General features: G+C 39.5%; 1 protein-coding gene across 1 annotated transcript in view; it reads right to left on the bottom strand.

Moving 5' to 3' along the window:
- The window catches only part of ANKRD31 (ankyrin repeat domain 31), a 65,992-nt gene extending 39,097 nt beyond the window's left edge, over positions 1 to 26,895 (bottom strand). Inside the window, exons 1-12 of the mRNA XM_065861371.2 lie at positions 25,946 to 26,895; positions 25,053 to 25,108; positions 23,315 to 23,394; positions 19,911 to 19,957; positions 19,152 to 19,246; positions 18,117 to 18,157; positions 10,859 to 11,512; positions 8,718 to 8,938; positions 8,268 to 8,392; positions 5,472 to 5,648; positions 2,771 to 2,913; positions 211 to 355 (exon numbers count right to left, since the gene is read on the bottom strand). Coding sequence (XP_065717443.2) covers positions 211 to 355; positions 2,771 to 2,913; positions 5,472 to 5,648; positions 8,268 to 8,392; positions 8,718 to 8,938; positions 10,859 to 11,512; positions 18,117 to 18,157; positions 19,152 to 19,246; positions 19,911 to 19,957; positions 23,315 to 23,394; positions 25,053 to 25,108; positions 25,946 to 26,346 — 2,185 coding nt within the window. The 5' untranslated portion in view covers positions 26,347 to 26,895. The remainder of the gene's footprint in view (positions 1 to 210; positions 356 to 2,770; positions 2,914 to 5,471; positions 5,649 to 8,267; positions 8,393 to 8,717; positions 8,939 to 10,858; positions 11,513 to 18,116; positions 18,158 to 19,151; positions 19,247 to 19,910; positions 19,958 to 23,314; positions 23,395 to 25,052; positions 25,109 to 25,945) is intronic.
- Positions 26,896 to 27,242: the final 347 nt, after the last annotated feature.

The following is a 27,242-nucleotide window of genomic DNA, read 5'->3' as shown; positions in this document are numbered from 1 at the left end:
AAGGCAGAAAAGAAAAAGCTGGATATCACTACCTTTTATACTTTGACAATGTTTAATCAACTGTGCTGGGTAAGGAGTGCTCACTGGTACTCAGGTATCAGCCAGTAAAGCCCGCGGAATTACTAGCAGTGATTAAGGAAATACAGTGCAACAGATGTTCCGAATCTCTCCATGTAGTGGTGATGGTATGTCAGAACAATTCTCTCCTACCTGATACTGAATGTCTTCTGAATTTTTCTACATAGCGTTCAAGCAGTTTCCTCATAGACTGGTCAGAAGCTTCATCTAATGCACACCTTCCCATCTCATTTTTTATTAAGGGATCAGCTCCATACCAAAGTAATAATGCTGCCACCTAGAAAAATAAACTTTTCAGATTGTTTCTTTTCCAACAGTGTTTTCCACACTCCCTCCTTATGCAAGCTTCTCTCTCTTGTACTTAACAACATGAGCAACTAAAACCAAACCTAAGGCCTATGACAAATAATCCTGGTCTATTCTAGTTAATATAACCCAAGCATTACCCTAGATGCATCATTATCCTATAGTCTTCTTCTTTTCATTTTTACAAATTTGTTCTAATTACTAACCTGATGTCATTAAGCCAAGATCTCCAAAAATACAGGGTACAATTCATACCCCCATGGCTCTTAATTGGTAGAAAATAATCAGTGAATTTATGATATGAGTCAGCTTATCTATTTCAGATACCTACTCCAGGATAAAATAAATTGTGTTCTAAGTGTGTCTATTGTGACTCCTGTTACTGCAAAGTGAAGCTGTGACAGCTATTTCAGATGTGCAACATACATCTCGGCAGATGAAACCCACTTGGGTGGTCTTACCCACATCATGATTTTGGTACACATATAGAGACTCACTGTTGTTATTCAAGAAATTAACACTTCACCAAAATGTTTCATGTACCTTTGCAGAATACTTTTTCAAGACATGGAAAATCTACACTCTGATGATTTCCTTTCTGTGCATAACCCTGTAGTCTTATTCCAGCATTAGTGTGGTTTTATTCTGCCTGTCTCTCTTCAGCATGTGTTATCATTTCAGACTGAGCTTGACTCACATCCTTCACATACACATTTAAAGTCTCTCATACTTGTAACCAGTTTGCTACCAAGAAAATTGCTAGTGAAGTTTTCTCAATTTGTACATTTTCCTAACAACAGAGCAAATAAAAAAGGGTTCAATTCACAGCAAAAAACCTCTTGGGCTTCACAAGTTGTCCCAACTCTATTGATTTTTTCAATGAGTAATGTTGAGAACTCTTGTTCCTTAATGAAATCTTTAGCTACACATCACAATTTTATGCTTTCCCCCTTAGCTATACTATTAGAAAGTCTTTCATATACTTACCATTTTTCTGAAATAAGAAATAAATTTTGCCATACTGCAAGTGCAGAAAGGGATAATGCAGTTGAAAGTGTATTTCCAATGTACAATAATAACTTCATGCAGAGAAGGTAGCTTTGACAGAAACAGCTCCAAATACTATTTTACCAAAATGCATATTACTGAGTCACTATCCCTATTTTACTGTTAGTCAGAAGCAACAGAAATTAAATCTGACAGATCACTGCAGACAATTTTACAGCTCCTGATTAAATACAGTGCCACCATGTAGTACCACTCCCTGTGGCCATATCAGCTCACATAACTCCTAACACAGCTCTGTGTTGAGTGATGTGGGTATGCCCCAGGTGACCTAGCTGAAATCAGTGTTCTTCCAATATCATTCAAGTTGCTGACCCCTAAATATTACTTGCGAAGATGCAGAGTCCTTCATACACAACCTTGGACACAGAACTTAGAAATATTTCATGAACCCGCACGAGTTTGTGATCCACAAACTGAAAACCAAGCTTGGGACTCTCAGGTTTCAGAGAAAATTAATAACCTAAAGTCAACCCTTCCTCTTCATTCCAGGGACACTTGGGGAGAAAGAAATTCTCTTATCTCAGTTGTGAAACAGAAAGAGAGCAAATGTTTAGGGACAAAACTTATTACACATCGCAAAAAACAAACAAACAAACAAAAATCTTGGAAATCAATAAATATTAGGCAACATATATGCATTTACAGAGAAAAAAACTGCAGGAAGGTAAAAAGGACACACAGAATTCCTACTGAAATCTGGGCCACCCTAGCAACGTGGACAAAAATACAGGCAGAGGCAAGCACTGACAGACTGAAAGAGGACCCACAATTCAGATACAGGCTTATGAAACCAAAGCATTTGGCAACAAAACTTATAATTAATTCACATTGACTATTCAGCGTCACTGAATAAGACCACGCAAAATATAAAGCCATGTCTTCATAACTCTCCATGCTATGTGTCAATAGACAAAAAGTGTCTGTGCATAGCTGTGGCTGCATACCACACATGCATTTTTACAAAATCATGGGGAAAAAAAAGTCATTAAAACTCCAGAAGAATGTTCAGGTCATAAATTATTCTGCAAGGTGATATAAAATCACTGAAACATGAAGTATTAAACAGTAGCATTCTACTCCTCAGTACTTGAGGAATAAACTGTCCTAAACAGTTAGAGAAATGATTTTTATTTTTGGACAAATCTTGCAAAGCATGCAACGGTCTGAAGAGAAATTGGGCAGAAACAACGTGCAAGTTCCTAAATTCACCCACAATCTGAAAAGATCAGCCACATGTAGAAGTATTATGTGACCTTCAGGACACAACAACTATAATATCTATTTCTAAACCATAATTTCTGTTCAATTTGGAATATACCTCATAATGGCCTTCTTTAACTGCCTCTTGCAATGGTGTTATTTTTTCACTTTGTCTAGAATTAACATCAGCTCCTGCTTTCAAAAGCTCATTTGCTATCCCATAACAGCCTTTCATACTTGCTCTATGCAGTGCGGTCCAGCCTACAAAAAAGTAAATGCTGTATTTCACATTTAGATGAAATAATTTATTAACATTTAGGCCAGTTTTAGGTTGTCTGTTTTATAACTATTTCAGAGGATATACTGAAAAGACATAACTTGCTGCATTTTACAGTAAGTTGCATGAAGAATGAGATCTCCCAATCCTTGTGAATGAGATATCAAAAAGTCACAAGGATTGGGAGATCTCATTCTTTTGTCAAAATGTGCACTTATTGAAGAACCAGGTGCTGCTGTAACAATATTAGTTTTATATTTGATAGTTGTGTTATGAAGGGAGCAAAAATTATTACACCCACATGTTAATAATTTGCTCCGGAATAAAATGCATATGCTATTTTAAGAACAAGATAATTTTTCATGGCACTGTTTTATTTACACAGCCATGCTGAAGGGTAAGAAAGAAGAGATAAAATAAAGACCTGGAGTCTTTATTGACAAACAAAAATGTTTTTTAAGACTACCCAATAACGGTTCGAGTTTTCAAATAAATCAGTGAAAAATCCTTACTGAAATTCCCTTTCCACTCCCAGCTACATGGACTAAATCAAGACATGAGCTTCATGACCCATAGAACAATTTACTCATGAAGGAGGTGTTGAGGAAAAAGAGAAGATGGCATGTAACCCTTTGAACCGGGCTTAGCATAGCCTTGTATCAGCTACTTAAACATTCGTTGTGTAACAGTTTTTTTCTAAGGTGAGAAAAGGAAAAAGACAGAGGATCTTCCACTTCTATCTTCCACCTCTCAAACCAGCATGCCCTCCAGAAGAACAATTTGATGGACCGCCTTACTCTTCAACCAGTTTCTATTATCAGGAGGTTGTCTAGGCCCAACTCACATACTAAATACACGAATTAGTAAGTGACTTAGACTTGTTAAGACTGTTCTGTGCCCATTAAGCAAAATTATCTTAATTTCATTGGAAAGAGAAACTCTTTGGGCTCTCTTGTACACCACACAAACAATAATATTGTATATTTATACAGAATTGGGTCTATTATGGGCACAAGATGTTGTATCAGGTTGCCCAAAAATTTTGTACAATTAGGTTTTGCTCCTGAATGCTTGAAATTCAACAAAGTTTTGACCACATTGTCTAATGCCAACAGTGCTTCAAGACATTTTTTGATAGGATCATCTGTAAAACATTCACATTTTATAGAGCCTATTTCATTAGGAACTCTAGTAACTCAATATTCTGGAGCAAAAGCTTGAAATCCGTTAAGGGAAGGATAAAAAAGGTTCACTATGTGGAAAGTACCTATTTCTCTCTCAGAAAAAGAGTATCCTCTATCTGGTATTTGCCCTTGCAAAATCCAACATGCAACATGTTCAATTGATGATCATTAGAGTTTAGCAACATGATTCTCCAAGGATACCATGCATGCTCAAGACGAGGGAGAAACATGAGTTGCATTGCAACCGTTTTTCGGCTCCCTCAAGGCACCATCAACTGAGACTCAAACTGACGCTATCTCTACCATGCTGTCAATACCCTACATACTGACGTCCAGGAAATAAAAAGGAAGGGGAAAACCAACCAAACAAAAAACAGAAACACACAAGAACTCAGTGAGGTACTGAAGCAGAGTACTGTAGCACAGGAATAAGGACAAATACTATGCTGCAATATAGATAATCACTGTTGGAAGGCTTTAAAGAAAGAGAAAAGGTACTGAGGCAGAACATAATAATCAGAACCATGACTCCAAAAGAGGGTGAGATCAAAGCGCATTTCAAAGTGGCACAAGTCTGGTAACTACACTTCTTTCTGACTGCACCACCTTCACTAAAAAAGAAGGAAGTAGGGCCAGGTCAAGTTCCTCATCTCTTCTAGGAGCTCAACGAAAACACATTTTGTACAGTTGTGCTCCTTTTCCACCAAAAAGCAGTGATGAAGAAGCAGTGGCCTGGCAAAAGATGCACAGGCAGAAAAAGGAAACAGCTCTGATCCCAACAGCTGGCACCAGCGCACTTTAGTTCATTTGCACACAGATGCTACAGCTGAACCCACACTATCAGTATTTCCCTGTTGTTGGCAGGTGGCTTTGAAATCTACCAAGAAAATACCTTCTCGTCTACCTCTAGCAGAATTTAATGCTTATCACAAGTCATTTTGTTTGCTAAAACGCTAGTACTATGCTGTAGAAATCTGAAATTTGCCGCTGACCCAATTTATTGATATATTCCAGAAAATATTTAAAAAACGTTACATTAATTATTTAATTAAGGGACTGTTTTGTGATAAGCATACACAGGATTCTTGAACTAAGGCTAAGTACACTTAATTGCATCACTTTTTAATTTTTTAACTGCTTACTTTTTCCACAAAATTTCCTGGTTTAATATAGTTATACATAGGTCTATACATTTTCTCATGAACAATTATCAAGTTAAACCAATAGAAACTAAATAATTTACCAACTAGTAACAAACCTACAGCCTTGTCCAGCACACGAACTCATAATAGGCACTTTTATTAGTTATAGGTAGATACTTCTTTTGAAAATAGTATTTTAATACTACTGCAACTTACCAGCATAATCCTGAACATTCACACTTCCATGGGATTTTATTATCTTACGTACAAGGCCTATATCTTGATGAGCAACGGCTCTATGCAGTAAGGTCTCACCACAAGTATTTCTCCTTCTCATTGTTGAAACTGAAATGGGGCTACCAGGGTTTACAGCACGAGCAAGGGCTTCCTGTCCTGAAAAATAATGTAAAAGATAAGTTGAACAGAAAAATACCTTTCCTCTGTAATTTTGGCTTCACTTTGCTTACAGTTAGTAAATAAGCTTTTGGAGAAAAAAAATATTCATTCAATCTAGTAGAAACAAATATTTCAAAAAAATGAACTACCAATTAAATAATAATAATACCACTCCATAAAAGATGCTATAGTTAATTTCATACCAAACCTGCAACGGAACTGAACAAACAGAAATACGGCTTGGTAAAAGTATGTTAAGCTTAGACTTTTTCCTTTTTAATGGCATTTTTTCAAAGTGCATTGTTTCCTACTGGATGATAAAACCGCTATTCTAAGTTAGAGTTCATTACAAGATGAGCATTTCAACAGCTAGCCAGTTTCTCATCAATTTATCTTTTTTTTTAAAGTCAAATTTATCAGCAGTTCTTTTGTACTCATTTACGTCTTAAAACCTCTGCTTCATGAGCAAGGAGTATTTACACTAGGATACTAATTGAGATTAGCTTCCTGAGACTGCTTTGCCCCGTTATTTCATAACAAGCTCAGCCATTTCTGCAAAGAGCGAAAGATGAACAGCTGCTTGGGGATACGAGACCTAAACGTAAAAAATAAAATGTAGAAGAAGTTATTTTTTAACTTTTAGTTTATTGTTTTACAAAACAAATTCTCTCTCCTCTTTTCACTCATTACAGTTTTCAGATTGGGTGAAATAATTTCCAATACACAGATGAGCTGTCTGTACTTCACCAGAAGTACCATCCTAGCATCCTTCATATTGTGGAGAAGAGCATCCTGGATACTGCCTCTTCTGAAAAACAGGGAGAGAAGAGAGAAGGGAGGAAGGAAAGGACAGCAGGACTGCCTGCAAGAAAGCACACTGCATGGCCTAGGCCATTCATCGATCTACTAATAAAAAATCTGGGGTCTCCAGGCTATATACACTGCTCTTCTCCACAAGCTGTAGCAGATGCAGCTCACTGGCCCTAAAACTCCACCTGGGTGCCAGAAACAGGTATTAAGTATGACCTTAAAACTCTCTGCTGTTTTGTGCATGGTGATACACTGTGAGTTCAGACTAATTCCCAATCTTAAGGTTTTGACTCCGTGTAGATTTTTAGAATCTATATATAGGCAGATACACAGATACCTATATATAGAATAGATATGGGTTTACTCAAAACCACCTCTCAGCTGAGGACATGGACAGTCCCTCTCCTCTACCTCTTCAGCCTGCAAGACCTTAATCATTTCAGTTTGTAGTCAAAGCTGGTCTAAACTAGCCAGGCAGTTCAGGAGAGATTGAACCACAGAGACATACAAAGAACAAGGGACAGTTTCATGCTACACTTAACCCACTTTAACTTGCTACTTCAGGAGGACCCATTTCACATCACTTGTACCTTGTCTTCCTTACCGCCTTCCCTGTGTCTGACCTTGTGCAAAACAACTGATGCCTGCTGATCCAAACTTAAACTTTTTGTGGGGCTATTTTTCCAGTGAATTACCAAACTAAGATGACTTACAGATTCTTGATTACTAGGTCTGATGCAAAAGGGAGGTAAAATAGTTAGATTGGGTTAACAAAAAGTTACCACTATAGGCAGTACAATTCTTTCTGCAGAAATCATGCTAAAAAACCAATAGCTTGTTTTTTGAGTGGGAACTAGTAAGTCAACTTGAATAGATAAGCAGTTAGTCATACAACTTCATATCTCATTAAAATGCTGCTTCCATTGATTAAATAATTAAAACCCTGCAAAACAGAAGGGTTGTTAATTCAAGGTAGAATTATTCACATTTTCTAAGATCTATAATGTAGCTGTTACAATTCAAATACTTCCGAAGTTCGTAAGCTGTTTAACTGATTGTAGGTGCACAGATAAATCCAGACTAACTGGGCTTAAACAAACAAACAAAAAATTAAGACCCCAATCTTAAAGGTAATGGAGTGAGCTCTTAAGTGAGGAAATTCTGTATTCTCCTACACACTTCCTCTGAGAGGCAAAGCATTTCTCTGCATGTATTTTCAAAGGATGAAAAATACCAATCTTTCTACTTGACAAAGGAAATTGCAAGGAAAAATACTTCCAAGAGTGCTCAATAACAGTGGTAGTGAAGGCCCTATAATCCTATATTTACAACAGACAGCATAACAGCAGCAGGCATCCAAAACAGAATAAACTATTCTGTACAGGTCAGTTCTTCAGGATGGCAGTGCCCTTGGAATCATGTTGCTCACAGAATACTAGATTATTGAAGGATACATGAACGTATAAAAGGATCTGCATTCTCGTTCTACATAGAAACGTTTTTCTTCTGCTTTTCAGAGTACAATGTATTTTTTCATATTTAACACTGTGATAAAAATTGCATCTTGAAAAAATTCTCATGATTCTTAATGAGTTTATGCAAACAAGTCAACTGTTAGGTTGCCATTATGTAGGTTTAAACAAGTAAGGGAAACTATCTATAACTTTAATTATTAAAATGTTTGTACCAACTTTTTAAAAGAAATCCATGCCACAAGATATTAGAGAGGTTAGTAATTAATTTGATTCAGTATAGTTGTTAAAATAAAAAAATAATCTGTATGATAAACACCAGACAATATCTTACTCAGCTTGTTTTCGATTCTCCTGCTCCTTCTCTGCTCAGCCTTTCTAGCCTCGTTCAGAGTTATTTCTTGGCATATGTTGGTTTCTAGATCCTGCTTGTCTTTAGAAGCAGATTTCTGAATTTTACTGACAAAAGATTTGCTTAGAATCAACAAAAATACTCTCCTGTCTATATAAACAGATGTTTATAGTAGAGCTAAGAATGTGAATATATTTGATTTTTAAAGGAAGTCTGTAACAGCATGGAACCACATAAGCTAACTCAGGTACTACTGAATAAAGAGTAAATCAAGAGAGAAACGAACTTCCAGAACATTAAATAAAAGGTAAAACCTTTACCTTTTGATAATTTAAAGTAATTCACATGAGGAATGAGTACTCTGTATGCACTGCATTTGTAACATTAATTTTAAAAAATTATTTAAGAATATTATGCATGATTTTGCCATACTCAAAATCCTTAGCTTTGTTTCTTGCACTGCCACTGTGACACATCCTCTGCTGAATCTCTTCTAGTGTTTGGCAATGACTAGAAATTGTTGTTGGGGCTGTTTCTGTACATGCTGCAGCCTCCACTGAATATGAACTTCTCTCCCCAGTTTGCTTTCCACTAGAGGTGAGAGTCCAGTAACCTGAAATTACTTCTTTCTCTTTCTGATGACCATTCACAGGCTGTGGAAAAAAAAAAAAAAAAAGAAATATTACAAGCAACTGCTAAGCACGCAGTTAAAACAAGGGTTGCATATATAATAGCTCCAAGAACATCATTGTCTTATGAATTACATGTGTGCTCACAGATAATGGAGGGGTTACCTAAGTGAGTAACTGGAATTCTACAGATACAAGAGACAGGGGTTGCCACAGGAGAGGAAGTGCCAAAATAGTATGCCACACCATGTGCCCCCAGCAGAATAAGCCAAGGGAATTAGGATACTCACAATCGCAACCTAAATGATAAATCTAGGCTGGCTGACAGCAAACAAAAGTTGTCACTATCTGAAAGCTGTTTAGCTGGACTTGACAGATTTATTTCAGTCTCCTATGGACACAATCTACTGTCCTAAAAAATAAAGTTATGTTTAAGATGTCTTAAGCTAGCACATCTTAACTCATTCTTACACAAGCCTAGAAATGTGTGCATGATCAAGCACTCTGTTTCGCCTGAGGTTCAGTTACTCCCAGCTGAGAAGTTATTTCTAAAGACATACTGTCCCTGAGGTATAGCTACCACAGATGAGATTCACTTCACGTACATTCAGCTTTCTGAAAGCCAGGGATCTAGATGACACTTGGCATTCTCCTTACCCTATCATTGACAAAGAGGAAGAGCTACTTTCAAGAGATGATAGTGATTCACCCCATCTTAAGGTGTGCAAAGGGGAACCTAAACCATTGGTATGTATCAGAGACTCATCTAACAGTAAGAGAGAGAAATCCCACCTTAAAGATACATCATCACATGGCAGTTAATTTAAGTTACTTGAGTTTATTCACTGTTTTAGTCACAGGAGTGTGACATGCTGCTGAGTATCACTCAAGTTGCTGAAACTTGGGTATTCATTGGCTTACTACATGTATGAGTGATGTTGAAAGCTCTTAGGACAAACCCTGAGCACACATGCACACAAATTCTTTCGAAGTGAAGTGGAATAATTTATTAGTCCTTTCTTAGGATACAGATTGAAATGGAGGTTTTGCTGATTCATATTTTTAATTGACATATTCAGCAAAGAGGCAACTGAAGTGGTGAACTTCATTCCTATAAGTGGTCCCTCCAGGCCAAGAGATGATGCCTGTTAACATGGTAACTGGGAAACAACAGATATTTCAGTTCACAAAACTATAAATGCAGTACTTTCCATGGCATTACATATGCTACGGGAAGAGGGCAGGAGGAGAAGAAAAAAACACGTCAAAGGAAAAAAAAACAAACCACCTATTTGCTTTATAAGGGACCACATATTAAAATAAATGGGCTATCCAGCATCCTGCTTGCATCTTCAGGAGAATACAGGCTCTCATATTTTGGGTACTTGTTTCACCACAACAGGGATACTCTGAAGAAACAAGGATGAGAAAAAACCAAGGTGTACACTATTACTGTTAGAACTCAACAGCTACTGAAAAATCAACTAGTATTTTTCCCCCACTAAATTGCCTTCCTATTTTCTGTCTTGAAGAAAAGCAGATGGAGGAACAAAAAAAAAGCTAGAAACAATTATTAAGTGACAAGAGGTTACAGATCCTCATTCCCACAGGACCCTGCTTCATAATCTTAACTTCAATATTGTGTAAATCCATACGCTAAGCTTCACACAGATGTGCTACAAATTTCAGAAATCAGCATTTCACTGAAAAAGCTCTGTAAGTTGCCATGGTTCTGAGAAAATTAGCCTAGAGATCTTTCACCACCTTGAAATTAGCTACCTACTAAAGATCAACTGGAGGGAAGGAAAAAGCGGAAGGGGTAAGCAAAGGGGAAAGGGAAAGGGAGTCTTTCCTAAGACTCATATCTCCAAGTAATTTGGCTATTCTATAAAATATTTTATGATAAACATAAATTTTCAAGTATTAATTAAACTATGTATATACTTGCTCATTTGTTGTCCTCTGCAAGGTAGATCCTGTTAAGGCTTTTATTTCTTCTGGCTGAATTATAGCAAGTTGAGGCTCAATCACATTTGTTATTTGTGTACAGTCATCATTTAATTGGGGAATACGGGGTTCCGAATTTAAGGTTCCTCCCTCGGTGTTAGGCTGAATCTCATTTGGCACTAGAGGACTGACAGGTTGTACTACAGATCCTGACAAGGCATTCAGAGCTGTCACAAGCTCTACCGGCAGGGCATCACTGCTCTCATCTGCTGATGGATTGCAGGAAAAGGCATGATCCTCACGCTCTAATGTATCAGGCAATGGGCTTATCATTTGAAGACTCTCAGAATCACTGAGGGATCTCAACAAATCACTCACTTCCAATTCACCAGTCTCTATACCCTGTTCTGCGAATACTTCCATGAAAATCCTCCCTAGGGATGTCAGTGAAAGATCTGTATCATTATCAGGGGAATGTTCTTCTACTCTGTTATCTGTGTCAACAACTGTCATGCAGGTTCTCTGGCAATCTTCTAAAACAAGTGGAAATACATCTTGTGGTGCCTGTTCCTTTGGAACCATCACTGTATGCTCCAGAAAGGCATTTAGACAGAGGTTTATTTCTGGAAAGGTATCTTCATTACTTAGTTTCTGTAAAATCCAAATATCAAAAAGAGTGTTTACAAAAAGGAATGGAACAGCTCTAAAAATCAAATAATCAACATTCACTTAAGAATTAATCCATATATATAGATATACATATTTTTAATTTGCAATTTTTGCATAAACTATAAGACTCAAAGCCTTCCCTAAGAACTCATACAGTTTCTTAACAAGGGTTAGACTGAGGTCTCCATTTCAAAACCAGAGCACTTCAGCTGTTGTCTTCCCTAGCAGTGAAAACCCAGAGTAAGAGAGACTAAATTTATTGTAAGGTCAAAGATATTATGCCATTGCCAATGACCTGAAGGTGTTAAAGGGCTTTAGAGGAAATGCATTAAAAATTTCCATCACCCAGAAATAATGAAAATGAACATATTCACAATAATATAAAAAAGCATAGTTAGCAAAACACAATATATGACTTTTGATTATGTGTTTATATGGATCCAACACAGGTATGGAGCATTTGTGCCTCAGAAGCTTCAGTTCAAAACCTTGGGAGTATGTTTGGAGGTTGCACATTTGAGTTTCCACTCTGAGTACAGAACCACAAGACCATAACTCTTATTGGAAAAGTAACACTGCTACTGTTTTTTCTACTTACTTTGAGCTGCTTTCAACAGATGCACCCATTTTTATACCCATTAATAGCTTTTTCATTTTTTTTCCTATCCCTGTTTCAAATGTTTCTGCAGGAGAAAATCAAATGCCTCAGCAGACCTAAAACATTTTTTCTGTATTACATTTGTACATAATAGTACTGTTGCTTAGTAATACTGGATCTCTTTCAATACATTTTTAGACTCTTGCTGCCAGCAAGTGGCAATACTGAGTAGTACAAGAATCCTTTAACCACTGGTAACATAATTTTGATGATACTCACACAAAATTAAACAGAAAGGGCAGAAATCTGACAGCATTAACTCACATTCAGTTTGTAAGCTATTATAAATCCCTGATTCTTTGTTGAAAAATTATTCCCCAGTCTGCTGTTTCCCATCTTGTAACTGTGTAGTTAACTGCTCCTTTTTAAGTACTAACTACTTTTTACTTTTCTGTATTGAATTACAGTTTCTTTTTAGACCACTTCTCTCATTTGTGCAGACTTTAAAATATTGGGGAAAAAACTCACTTGCATAACTTTCTGTACTTGAAGAACAGTGGTATGAACAGTGTGTATATATATTACAAACTTCCTAAGAAAAAGGCTTGGTGCATTTGTTAAAAGGTAGGTGAAATATTTACACTAGTGGAGAAGGATCAGGCAGGCATAAATTACTGATTTTGCAAGATCTTAAAAACTCAAACGGGAACTGAAATCCAATACTTAAATGTGACTGGTGATCACAAACCTCTATCAGACTACAGATGCCTACATTTCTTGAGCATCCATTTCTGCTGGCAAAATCCTGTGAGACTTGCTCTACAAGTCATTAAAATCTACAAGACACAATAGAAGTCAAAACTTTCCATCCCTAAAACTCATTCTGAGCTGCCACTTACCTATAAAGACACTTCAAGTCCCGGTGCCTAAGGGCCCTGCAGCTGTCTGTTGAAAAGGAACAGAGGAGCTGCTGAAGGAGCAAGGCTGAGCCAGCTGGGAACTGAAACAAAACAGGGAGTTCTTTCTCCGGTGGACCATGGTCTGGTAAATACAGTCTGAATACATTAAGTTTCACTCAAATGAGGAGCAGGATTCCCCCTCAGTCAGCAGCTCAGCAGTAAAATACAAATATTGAGGTAAATGCAGGTTCGGGTCCATCCCTGACCAGAAGAGCTGTGTTTTAAGAAAGGGGTTCCTATGTAAGAATTCCAAAGAGAAAAATGTATCTCTTTGGCATAAGGCTGTTAATACTTTTTAGGGTTTGAATGTCAGCTATCTCAAGGCATCTGTGAATCTCTTCAACTGAGCCTGAGCACATTACTTTGAAAGCCTTCATTTAAATCCCAACATCCTCATGTCTCAATTATTCCCACTACAAATCCAAACCAAGGTGTTCCTTAATCCAGGCATGAATCCTGTTGACCTTCTAGCATTAGCCCAGAATCTCTTGTCTCCCCATCTTACCCAGTAAGCACACACTGGGTAACAGCTGAGCACAACAGTCAACTCCAGCCTCAGCTGATTCAGAACTTGCATACCAGAGGAAGCAGACGGACAGGGAAGTCAAGCAGAGGTCTCATCTAAAAAAAACCCCAAATTTACTTGGCCAGGGACATAAAAACTCTGCATTAATAAACTCACTGCACCAAATGCCAGTGAGTGAGCCCGGTTTAGCCAAGCCTCAGATGCCCACCTCTCCCTGTGCACTACATGAGAAAGCTTAAATCCAGCCTGTCAGCTCCACCACACGGCAGTGTATTCACATCACTGAGTGAGCCCTGACATGAAAGGATTTTTTTTCCACGTGTTTGAGAACATTAAAGGAGTTACTGAGAAACTGGTGGCTATTTGGCATCACAGACTGTGGCTTGCAAATGTTACAACATAAAACTGGACTAATACTGAAGCATAAATAATAAGGATGGAGTAGAAATGTTAAGTGGGCTCCTGTATCTGCTGGCTCTGAGACAACAACAGAGAAGTTCAGGTTTTCAATACATATGTACAGGAGAATTACTGTAAAACTTCAGAAGGATAAACATTACCAGGTTTTGTGAGAACACTGAGCTGAAGATTCCTCCAATATACTGTGGCATGAGGGAAGCACAGAGAAACACAGAACAGTTGAGGTTGGAAGGGACCTCTTGAGATCATCTAATCCAACCTTGCCACTCAAGCATTGTCAGCTGCAGCAGGTTGCCCAAGGCCATGTTCACTCATGCTCTAAGCATTTCCACAGGTGGAGAATGCACAACCTCTCTGGGCAACCTATTCCAGTGTCTGACCAACCTCAAAGACAAGAAGTGGGATTTTTGTGTTTGGATGGGACTTCTTTTTAATTTGTGTCCACTGCCTCTTGTCCTATCAGTGGGCACTACTGAGAATTCTAGCTTCCTCATCTTCATTCCTTCCTGTCGGGTGTTCATACAGAGTGGTAAGATCCCACAAAGCCTTCTCCATGTTGAATAATCCTAGCTCTCTCACCCTCTCCTCATCATAGAATCATAGAGTAGTTTGGGTTGGAAGGGACATTCAAAGGTCATCTAGTCCAATGTCCATGCAACTAGGTCAGATTACTCAGAGCCTCATCCAACCTGACCTTGAAAGCTTCCAGAGATGGGGCATCTACCACTTCTCTGGGCAACCTGTTTCAGAGTTTCACCAACCTCATCATAAAAAAAACACCTCTTCCCTATAGCTAGTTCAAACTTCATCTCTTTTATTTTAAAAGCACAGGCTCTTGTCCTATCGCAACAGGCCCTGGTCCTATCACAACAGGCTCTGCTATAAAGTCTGCTCCCATCCTTCTAATAGGCCCCCCTTGTAAGTACTGAAAGGCCAAAATAAGGTCTACCTGGAGCCTTCTCCTCTCCAGGCTGAACAAGCCCAACTCACCCAGCCTGTCCTCACAGCAGAACTGTTCCAGCCCTCTGATCGTTTTTGTGGACCTCTCCACAGGTCCGTGTCTTTCTGGCGCTGGGAACCCCAGAGCTGGATACAGGACTCCAGGTGGGATCTTACCAGGGTGGAGGGGCAGAATCACCTCCCTCAACCTGCAGGTCACACTTCTTCTGATGCAGCCCAGGACACAGTTAGCTTTCTGGGTGGCAAGCACATCTTGCCAGGTCACGCTGAGCTTCTCATCAACCAACACCCCAAAGTTCTGCTCTGCAGGGCTGCTCTCAATCCATTCTCTACTCAGCTTGTATTGGTATCAGTGGTTGCCCTAACCCAGGTGCATGACCTTGCACTTGGCCTTGTTGAATCTCATGAGGTTCACACAGGCCCACTTATCAAGCTTGTCCAGGTCGTCTGGATGGCATCCTGTCCCTCAGGCATGTCAACTGCACCACTCAGCTTGGGGTCATATGTAACCTTGCTGAGGGCGCACTCAATCCCATTGTTTCTGTTATTGATGAATATATTAAACAACACTGGTCCCAATATGGACCCCTCAGAGATGCCAGTCATCCTTGATCTCCATCCAGACACAGAGCCACTGACCACTACCCTCTGGACATGACAATCCAACCAATTCCTCATCCACTGAAGTTCATCCACCAAATCCATATCTCCGCTATTTAGAGAGAACAATGTTGGGGGGGGGGGGGGTGTCTAAGGCCTTACAGAATTAGATGCACCAGTCCTTTAATCATCTTTGTGGCCCTGTGTTGGACCTGCTCCAGTGTGTCTGTATCTTTCTTGTAGTGAGGACCTAGAATTGGACACAGAATTCTAGAGGTGGTCTTACCAGTTCTCATTGCAGGATCTCCTCCCTTGACTTAACAGCAATATTCTTCCTAACGCAGCCCAGAATATTGTTCACCTTCTTTGATTTATATAGAATTATAACTTTTATTTATAGGTTCAAATCTACGGGACTAGATGGAAGAGTGGTGATGCTACGGTCTCTGCATTAGGCAGGTTATATCAGCAGACAGTTAGACTGCATATTGCCATCAACTGCTCCACACTCGAATGTCAGAGAAGAAATACTGGAAATGGTATCCAGCTGTAAGTTAATGGGAGGTTTCCTAAGAAGCTGCAGATGGCAGGCCCAGTATGATTATCTTGTTTCTCTAGGAACATGCTGTTGATGCCACTAGTCCTCCAGAAATTCTCAAAACTGTCCATGACATTGCAACAGGAGTTAGTTATACCAGTTACTTTTTGCTGTGGAAAAGGCTACAGAGCAAATTTCAATAACAATTTCTTCATTCATCATACACAGACCTGAAAGCAATGAACCGGTCAGGGATCAACTGAGACTAGAAATCAAAAAGCACAAAGAGGGCATTGTGCTTCAGAGGGGCAACACAAGGAGATAACACAGAAGTAGCAGAGCAGACACTAAGCAACACTGCGGTGGCACATGACAGCACACAATCATATGACACAGAGGCAAAGGCCAAGAATCCCTTCATGCAATGCTGCCAGCACTTCCTCTGCTAACTGGAGAGAAATCTGCTTGGATTTCAGTGACTGAAAACGAAGAATGAAGGGAGTGCTGGAAGGGAAAAGAGGAAGTGGAGAGGAATCAAGGGAACATTTGGCCACTGGGTGTTTATGTTGGTGGTCGCGGAATCTTCAACTCTTGTTCAAGATATTTCTGGATTGGATGGTTCACATGGATATATTGTGGAATTTTTGCTCCTGTGTTTTCTTTAAGCTGTCAGGGAATTCCTTATTCTCTCCAAGGTTTGTCTGTCTCTTTCTTTCTCTTTCTTTCCTCCTTTCCTCTTCCTTCTCTCTTTCTTGCTTCCTTTCCTTCCCTTTTTCTTTCTTCTTTCCTTTTCCTTCCCTTTTTCTTTCTTCCTTCCTTTTCCTTCCTTCCTTTCTTCTTGTGCAAAAGCAGTGCTTGCAAGCAAATATTTACTAAAATAATCAGTACTATTTGCAAGCTACACTTGTAAGATTCCAGTTGCATTAAGCTTCTCTAAATTAGTGTTGGTACAATCCCCATCCCTGCACTCCCCTTCAGCTGTGCATTTCCACATCCTCTCTTGTGCTGCACTGGTGTAGCTGGATTGAGAAGATAACTTGGCTGAAAACTAAGCCAACTATAAAAACTGAAGAGCATCTGACAGTTATTCCTCAAAACTCACTCCATGTGGGGGGTCAAACAAGCGCTAGTATTGGCACAAAGGTAGCATCAGAAGCACATGGCAAAGAAGATGGGCAGTACCTTGCAACACCCGAACAGACAGGCCCACACTGTCTGCATACCAGAGGAAGCAGACGGACAGGGAAGTCAAGCAGAGGTCTCATCTAAAAAAAACCCCAAATTTACTTGGCCAGGGACATAAAAACTCTGCATTAATAAACTCACTGCACCAAATGCCAGTGAGTGAGCCCGGTTTAGCCAAGCCTCAGATGCCCACCTCTCCCTGTGCACTACAGGAGAAAGCTTAAATCCAGCCTGTCAGCTCCACAGCATCCCCAATGCAGTATCGCTGGGAAAGGAGCCAACAAATGGGGGGAAAGGCAGCTCCAAGGCTATTCCCTCACTTTCACCTCATCAGCAGTGAAACCTGTCACTCACGAGCAGCTTTACGACTACCAAAGAGATATATCAAAGAGATTAGTATTACCTATTTTTGGCCGTAAGTAAGTCATTATTCCCGAAGATTCCTCTTCAAATACCTTCCTAATGTCTCTCCCATCACTTTCATTGGTGAAAAACATGTTTTAAGCTACTAAATGTCTTCATTACTTTAGTTTAAGTAACAGCCCTTACATAGTCCGTAACTTCACTGTTACTGCTACTCTTCTACCCTTCTGCCCTGCAAGCTTAATAACTGCAGTTCCTACTGAAAAAACAGAAAAGGTTAACTCTTAAATTGTTTTAACGTAATGCGCTGCCAGTTTCAAAAGTTGCGTGCCTGCTTTTAAAAATGAAAGAACCAGGTATTTTTCAGTAAAATACTCTCTAATGTTAATGAAATTAAATTATATTTTGTATACATTCAGTTGTAAAAATATACTAACCTCTTTTTCTGAATCTTTCTGAAATCCATTCAATTCAGTATCTAAATCTAGGAGAGTAAACAAATACTTCAGCTGTAATTTCCACTTCTGAAAGTTCTAATCATCTCTAATAAAATGGCCTCACTTCCTGATCAAGGCTGGGGTTTCAAACCTTAAAAATTACTATAGTCATGTTCCGTAGTGAAACTGACAATATGGTTTCTAGTTGGGCTCTGTTAGTCACCGAATTATATTTCAGGGCTATTCTGTCACATTTCTTCACTGTGGTTTAAAGGCCTGCATTTCCAAACACTATCAGCAGATGGAACTGCTGCCTATTCCACAGGATGAGATGTATCCCCTGCCCTCTGGAATTACAGTGCAATTAGACAACATGGCTAAAACAACCCAATAAATTACTGCCTCTGAAAAGGGCTGATCCCAGTCCCCTTGCTCCTATCACCATGTTTTAACATTCACATGACTCCCTGGGTATTTCCTAACCAGATATAAAGTGAACAGTTTTCTGTTGGGTTAGCAAAATTAGCTCAAACCAGGAGACAGCGAAACAGATGGGGCAGTCTTGCACTGCTGGGAGCACCAATGAAGACAAGTGTAACTCATGTAGCAGCAGAAGACACACAGATCTGGGGAATTACAAGTAGCATTTCTGTCTCTCCTTTCTTACACGTCTTTGGTTCTTGCTTATGTTAGTAAGCATCAGGTAGGAACCCTCAATGACTGTTACATCCGTGCTTACCTTACATGTTCATATGGGACTTGAATACCATGCGGCCTGTAACTTTTGCCAGAAAATTCCACAGCAATAAAAGAATTTTAAGCTGGAAATACACCACTGGCTTGGGAGAACAGTTAATTCGTCAAACAACTGTAACGTAATACTTACAGAACTACAACTCTGAAAATTAAACAACTGTTGTAAAAGACACATGCAGTCAGATTCTAAATAAACATACATAGATACTAATCTTCAACTTCTCAAATGATTTTGCCACACCTAGAGCAACTTTCAGTTTTGTACAAAATACAACATACCTACAGAATCATCTTGCTGTCTCTCTACTGCAGCATTTAATGAAAAAACAGGCTTAGAAATATTTTCAGTAAATGACGGACAGTTTATCCAATCCCTAGAATTAAACAATACAATAAAAAGTTCTTATTCAGAAACAACTGTAATCTGCTCACCTTATGAAGATTTCTGCAGTACTTTTGGGTTTTTTTAATTTACTTACAACTACTTGTGGAAACAACTGTAGCTATTTTAAAGGCAGACATCTCTTTACAAGGACATGCAGTAACAAAGACTTTCAGATTTCCTAAGTGGAACTAGATCACAGAATCGCAGAATGGTTAGGGTTGGAAGATGTGTTTGTATACTCATTCTGTAAGAGAAAAAATGGCCTTTCCTATTTTTTATTACTTCTTTCTGTATTTCTAGTATAAATCCATCTTCTACTGAAATCCTTCCACAGCTTTTAAGAACAGAAGGTCTAATATTATTATTACAAATTTGTATTTGTTTGTCTAATGCTTTTCCTGAGTTGTTTACTGTCGTTCCTGTTGCTTATGCCATTATACCATTTAAGGTAATACCATCAACAAAAATAAACATAGGTACAGTTTGACTCACAGAATTACCTCTGACAGAAAGAGAGATCCTTCACTAAGCAAACAAGAAAAACGCTTCACAACAGAACACCAAAAATAAAATAACATACAAATGGAGGCAAATTGGAATTGCTTAATTACAGTATGCCTTACTGGAATTCCTGTGTGATTTATCATACTTACTGCAGTAGAGACTGAGACTGGTCAGATGCATCTGCCTCCTGAGGCACCTGAATGGAAAAAAAAAAGACAAAACCAACAAGTTAGTAAACAAAGTACTTCATTAGCTATTTTCTCAGCTTTATTACATGCTTTTCTTCTTCCTTCTGTAACTGAGCTGAGAAATGGAATTTTTTAATCTGATTCTTACATACATTACTAACAAGATATAAAAGCCATTCCACTTAAATATTTTTTTTCAATTTGTGCTTTCTGAGAAAAATGTTCAAAAATAAATCGATAGTAGGAAAGACAAGGCTCAATCAGAAGGAAAACATACCTATGCAAGTAAGATATGACTGCTTTAAACTTAGGGTATTTTATACATCAGAAGACCAAAATACATGGTATTTTTATTTCAGATTCCAGTTTTAATGCTTTTTGTAGCAATTCTCTCTTTTGGGGGATGGGTGCTGCTGCAAAGACTGTGGAGTTTTGTATATAACTCTCAACACCCCTGGAAAAGGCAGAATTAAGGAACTTAGCTGTTAAGACCTGTACGTCAGCAAGCTCTCAGTGGCATGGCTGCCACATGCAGACACAGAAAAGGGCATGCAGATAAGGAGAGAGATAATGTCAGACCAGGAGCTGAATTCAAACTCTTTAGTAAAAGGAGCCTGGATTCCCTTTTTGTGCCTCTGACTGTACGTAAGGGAGAGATCCTCTCCAGTATGGAAAAACGAGCCTTTATGTACAGCCCAAGGCAACCCAGGAATGATTAAGATAGGCAAGTGAACTGCAGAAGAGTTCTCTTCCATACGAGCTGAAGAATGAGGATTACTAGTAGACCACCAGCATACTAGCTTCAATTTTAAACAAATCATTGACATACAGCTGAGAACATTCACAGTCCTACAAAAACGCTGGGAAATAACATCTTGGTGTGGACATCAAGTGATCACTTCTTCGACTTTCACAAGGGATTAGCAACGCATTTTAGCAATGACCTAAAGAGCAACAGGTGGAGATCACCCAGTAGAAAAGTCTGCTAAAAGGCTCCCTGAAACAGAACAGATTCTTTAGAACAGTTTGTGCAACGATTACTGACTGATGTAGTTCCAAAATATGGCAATGGGGTAGTTGGCAGAAAGTTACTGACTTTGCTAACACACCCTTTGTACAATTCGGGTTATTTACACAGAACGTTATCCAGAAAGCAAGTGAGGTCATGGAGATAGCAGAACTACCAAACCTCTCTGGCTAACATTGCTCAGATAGACGCTCAAAGCTCAATCAACCACCATCATATCTCAGAAGAAGAATGAGCTTTTTTATGCTAAAAAACTGGGTACTAAGCAAAACCAGTATATTGCAGATTGAGAGATCTTCTCAAATCAAATAGTATTTGTGTCCACTGACTGCAAGTACTGGGCAACAGCTTTGTGTCCCGCTCTTTTGCGTTTGGTCAGGAAATTCCTGCAAAACTCAACTGATTTTTCTCATTTGAGCACTTAATTATACAACAAATCATCTCAGGGGACCCCGGATGTGTCCCAGAAAAGACTAACGCTCAAAAGCTGTAAATGCCACCTAACAACTTTAGCTACACTCATCAAACTGGGAAAAAAAAAAGCCTGGAAAACTTGAAAGCACAAACTTAAAATTGTGAGGGCTGCCTGAACAAACTATGGAAAAGGGTGTTAATAAATAATGGAAACAACTTGTCAGCTGGAAAGAACCTGAATGGTACAAAATCTGGCTGTATACCTACCGCATCTCTGGTGGAAGAAAAGTCTTACTTACAGTCTCTTACATGGTAGAATAAAAGACAGGACTGCATATCCCAAGCCTTCCCCAACCCACCTGAAGTACACTGAAAGGCAAGACGCTGTGAAACTGGAAGAGATGTTACATTTCCTGAAAAATTTCACAGCCACTCTGGGCTGCACAACCCTCACATCACATCACCTCACCTCAAGACGCTGTATTCATATAAGATCACTTCTGAAGACACAGCAGAAGGAAAGCTTCTATGTAAGCACATAGAACCAAACTGCTGCAATTTACACATGCAAGTATCAGTGATGACAGGCCAATACCATTCCTTACAGCATTCAGTAAAGATTTTTTCATACCATTCCCATGCTATGTATGACCAAACTGCCAGTGGCATGATGTATAGGTCTCACAAAAAAAAAAAAATGCTGACAGTTACCCAACTATTTGGTGGAAAGTACTAGGTTTCTATGTTCTGCTGACTTTTCCTTTTGCAGACAGGGGATTTGTACTTAGACTTGAAAGAATCCTTTATTGGGATTGTAGACTCTTGTGAGAGTCATGAAGCTACTCAGGTTAGGCAGTAGTCAGTCAGATCAGCTCTCACAGGAGACAGGGAGAGGGTGAGTACTTCCCTTATTCCCTCTCTCTTCAGAAATGGGCACTTCCCTCATTCCCTGTGTCCTTAGGAAACTGTGATAAGCTTCAGTTGAGACAACCTTAGGACATGCAAGCAGCAAAACAAACCTATGGAAAAAAGCCTCTGAAATAACAGCATCCTTCTGATTTTGTTCACTGTTTCCCGTACTGCCAGTTGAGACAAATTCGTTTGCAAACCTGTAGTGCTCTGTAAAATCACCTGCTTAAGCAGAAGGAATGTCTTTTTTCAACATTTTTTGTCATCTAGGAGTCAGTTTAGTTCTTTTAAAAAAATGTCTTATACTGGAATAAGGATATATAGATACAGGTCTTCAGACTGGTGAATCCACAGCACTAAAGACAGTTTAACAGTCACAGGTTTTAAAACAATCTCAGTGAAAGAGTAGAATCCTGTTTGTTTCTAATTTTCTCCTGAGCCTGTCATATGCAGGTGGAAACCTGATTGCTCAATGAACAGAAGTTTATGGGCTAGTTACCAACTGTGGCATATATATTACAAGGTGGGCTAATTAGTAGATTTGAGAATGTAGAATTATCCATAGAATAGAATAATTACCCGATCATCATGCAAGCAGACATTTTATTCTGCATTTCAGATTATTATCTCTTTTGTTTTTTAAAGAAAAAACTGTCCAATCATTGGATCACAGCTAATCTCATAATGAGTAACCAAGGGTGTATTCTGGCATGGTCACGCCAGATGGTTATCTTTCAGCTCCTGAAGTGAATGTACTAAAAGGTTTGTGCTCTGTGACTTCCTCATCTTTGTCATGGGTTTGTTGCTCAAATTTTAAAGCTCATGGCCGGGGAAGAGACTTAGATATATTCACAGAGAGAATGTGCTACAAACACGACAACTGTCTTGCCATAGAATTCATTTCAGCTGCAAGCCATCAGGCTCTTCTAGACACAAAGAATGGGATGCCCAGTGAGTTCATTAATAATTAATAGTTAGGTATGTGTAGCAGAAGATGTATCACTTCTATACGTACTGGATTTATGCGGTTTTCCCTCTGACTGTGTGTGTGATCACAATACTTCTGTATAAAAGAGATCTCTGGAGAGCGCATTCCTAGAAAGGGAAAAAAAATAAAAATAAAAACCAAAGCACAAACCAAACCACAACAACAATAATTACAGGAAGTTTTGATTACCTTAATTTCTACATAACTTTCCATAACTCTCATGGATTTCTACATAACTCAGTGATTAAGGTATATGTATCAAAGCTTCTGATATGCAATGGACTTAAATGGTTAAACAGTCAGTCTGACTAGACTTTGAAACTACAATATAGGAGAGGTCAGAAATTAATAAAACAACCTGGGGGGAAAATTGCCTGATCCACTTGACTAAAAATATATGTACTCCTATATGGAATACTTTCTTTAATGACTATGCAAAGAAAGAACTTTTCTCTGGAGAAAGAAAGAAATTAAAAAAAAAAAAAAAAATAGTAAGAAACCCTTAAGGCAGGACCCTTAGGTTTCAAAATCAGAATGTTGTTACTGACATTAACAAAATATCCAACAAATTAATCTTTAAATGCATGTAATCACCAAATTGCTCCTATACAAGTACACATAAATACACAAATAATGAAATACTAATTCCCTAACTTACTGAATATAAAATGCTGTAGGCAGAATGCTAAAAATATCATAATCCATTACATTTACAGACACAAAAAACCCTCACCTCACCCTCACACAAATTCCCATTCCACAAACTGAGTCAAATAAACGTCCCTTAAATCATGTACGTTGAATGGTGTCAGGTTTTAATTCCAGTGGATAACCACAGGTAAATTCAAAATGGGATGATGATTCTTTCCTTAGACAAAACTATGAGTAACTGTGAAAGGTTAAGCATGAAGAAATTACAGTCATAGGAGAAGTTTCAGCAGATTTCAGTGGGCTGTAGGTAAGATTCATATTAATTCAGAGAAGACTGATAAAAAGTTATAGCCCACTCAGGTTTTCACATTGGTAAAAAGACAAAAAAATCTGGAAGAACACCAAGAACACCTTGTTTCACCTAAAGACTAGGCAGTCTCTGTATTGCTGGACTAAAATGTACAGGATGCAGGTCAAATGGATTATGTAAAAATGCCAAGGAGGTACCAGTAAAACTGTTACGTAACTATAACATGCTTGTTCAGGCAACCTCTTCTAAGGGAGCTATGAGGGAAGATTTTAAGGCTTTAAATGAGTGTGCATGCATCCATGTTTAAAGTAATTTACTAATACACTTTCAAAAATGCACTTAAATATCCCTATCCAAATTTTGTATGTTAAATTTAATTGATACAGTAACAAAATTTTTGAAAATATTATACGCAACTGTAGTTACATACTACTACTAAGCGTATAGATTCCACTTATATTACTATTATGTGTTTAGATTCAATTTATTTTATTCTGCTCAAACACAATATACATATCTAAATAAAAAGGATATCCCTATATACAGTTCAAACATTTCCCAAGCCAGGCATTCTCCGAGTACACAGGAAGAATATAGAAATTAAGAGCAAACCTATTTTTCAAATATTAAAAAGATACTGAAGATTCTTCGAAACTACGAGCTATAACTATGGCGATAGTAAGAGAGCACATATAGTCCATAACAATGAACTTCATGTAACATTTACATTTAAATAACACGGACTCAGCCAACATCCACATCAACAGATCACTGAAAAAAACCAGAGTGGAAAATATGTCCTACCCTCAGTAATTCTTGTTTCAGTTGTCAAAGCCATGTCCTCATTAAGAAAAGGAAACCTTTGCAAAAAAAAGAAAAAAAAGCCTGTTAAACAGTTGAATACTCTGCTTTTCAGTCCTGTAAACTGAATGAGCTGTTGAAGGCAGCGAAAGGCACGTATCTCAGCCTCTGCTGTCACGGCACTGCTGCCCACAGGCATCTCTAACGCTAACACCAACACCCCCAAACTGTACCCAATATGCTGGACAGAAAACCTTAGGCAGGAGGCACATCACCACTTCACGGATTTTCAAGCACTACTGGGCCACAAAGCCAGCACGAAGAAGTGTAGCTTGCTTCATAGCTTCAATTCTTTGCCGTGTCTCAATGGATACAGGATATAATACCATCAGAATGCTACCAAATTAAAGTGCCAAGAAATAACATCAGCGGCAAATTTAACAGTGTTTTATTTTCTCTGAGTTAGTTCTGGTATGCGTCACTTTCACTGACAAAGTTATTCAGGAGGGCACAAGAGGCAGAAACTTGGAGGTTCACAAGGGTGTGTGTGTAAAATCAACAGGGCCACTTGCACAGCTGAGAACTACTGAGTCTAAGGGCATACAAAACTGGTGTGAACGAAAAAAAAAAAAAAAACAAACAAAAACCACCTAAAAATGCATATTTATGAAATAATGGAGAAGAGCTGTTTTGGACTCCGAGATATCGGGCGCAGGAGGGGACGGGTCCCGCCTGTGGTTGTTCTCTTGAGATGAAGCCCAGCGCTGGGCAGGCCGGGGGCAGCGCCCGCCTCTCCTGTGGAGGGCCCGGAGCGGCCCCCTCAGGCCGCCCGGCCGCGGGCTTCTCCCCGCGCCACGCCAGCTGCGTGCGCACAGCTCCGGGCAGCACCGCGTTACCAGCTCCTGCTGTGGAACTCCTCTTCCTCCACATCGCTCTCCATCACAGAGCCATCCACGACGGTCTCGTCGCTATCGCTATCCCTGTCCGCGCCCCGCTCCCCCATGGCGCCGCCGCTCCGCTCCCGTCCCGTCCTCTCTCTTCTCCTGTTCTCCCGCCCCGCAGGCGCCGCCGCCGGCCGCCCCTCCCCCCGCGTGCCGCGCTGCTCCCTCAGCGGAGGCAGCGGCCGCCATTTTGTGGAGGCCTGAGCTCCGCGGCGCCTCGCTGCCTTCGCCCGGGGGGCTCGGAGAAGGCAGAACGGGAGAGAAAAGCTCTTCCGCACAAGCGCAGCCCCTCGAGTGCAGGTAATATTGGAGCGGCTGGCGGTAGAAGGTAAAGGCTGCTCTCCCTTCAGCGCCATTGAGATGAGTGTCCCTCAGCATTGCTGGTGTTGGGCTGCTGGGCACAGTGCTGCTGTCCACACACGCTCAGCCGAGCCTGTGCCTCCTCGCCAGCCTTGGGCTCCTGCTTCTGGCCCTGTCGTGCGCATCATTCAGAAAAGCCACAGAGCACTTAACATGCCAACCTGTGCGTCATCTAAAATCGCACCCTTTTCCTAATTGGTGTACTTCCGTGGCCACGTTTAAGCACCTAACTTCATCTGCTGTCCTGAGCACAACAAATGCTTCATCTGTTCAAGACCAGGAACATGTTTGAGATAACCAAATCAGTAATGCCAGCATTGTCACAGTACTTTAGTAGCATTCTTGTACGTAACCCAGTGCTCATCTATTGCACCGACGTTTTCGTCAGGCAGCCCTGCTCCACCTCCGCTCTCCCCGTCCACGCGGCAGCCGGGGGCTGTGCTGCTCCATGGCGTGTCTGTGGAGCCGCACTGTGGGCCGGCCGCCACAGTCACAGGTGAGCAAACCGTGAATGGCAGAAAGCATTGATGTTACTGCATAGACTGCAAATTCCAAATCGTTGCAGTGACTCCTGCGCCCAATGAACTTGATAAGAAAATTAGCATTTTTGTTATTTGGCAAATCAAATTCATCACCCCTTGCCACGGAAAAAGTGTAAAAATAGAGCAAGATACTAAAGCTCATCTTAAATTATGTATCAATTATACATAATTGTTGCAACTATGTGCAAATTGCTGGTTTGCTTCAACTTAGCCTTATCCATATGCAATTATAATAATTGCTGTGCATATAATCAAATTACTCAAGAAATCCCACTGGTAATACTTCACTCCTTTCAGGTAGGAAAGGTGAAGTACTACAGAAAGCATGAGTGTTAAGAAAAGCTGTCAGG

Source organism: Patagioenas fasciata, chromosome Z, assembly GCF_037038585.1.
Source record: "Patagioenas fasciata isolate bPatFas1 chromosome Z, bPatFas1.hap1, whole genome shotgun sequence".
NCBI lineage: Eukaryota > Metazoa > Chordata > Aves > Columbiformes > Columbidae > Patagioenas > Patagioenas fasciata.
This window is presented reverse-complemented; position numbering and strand designations above follow the sequence as displayed.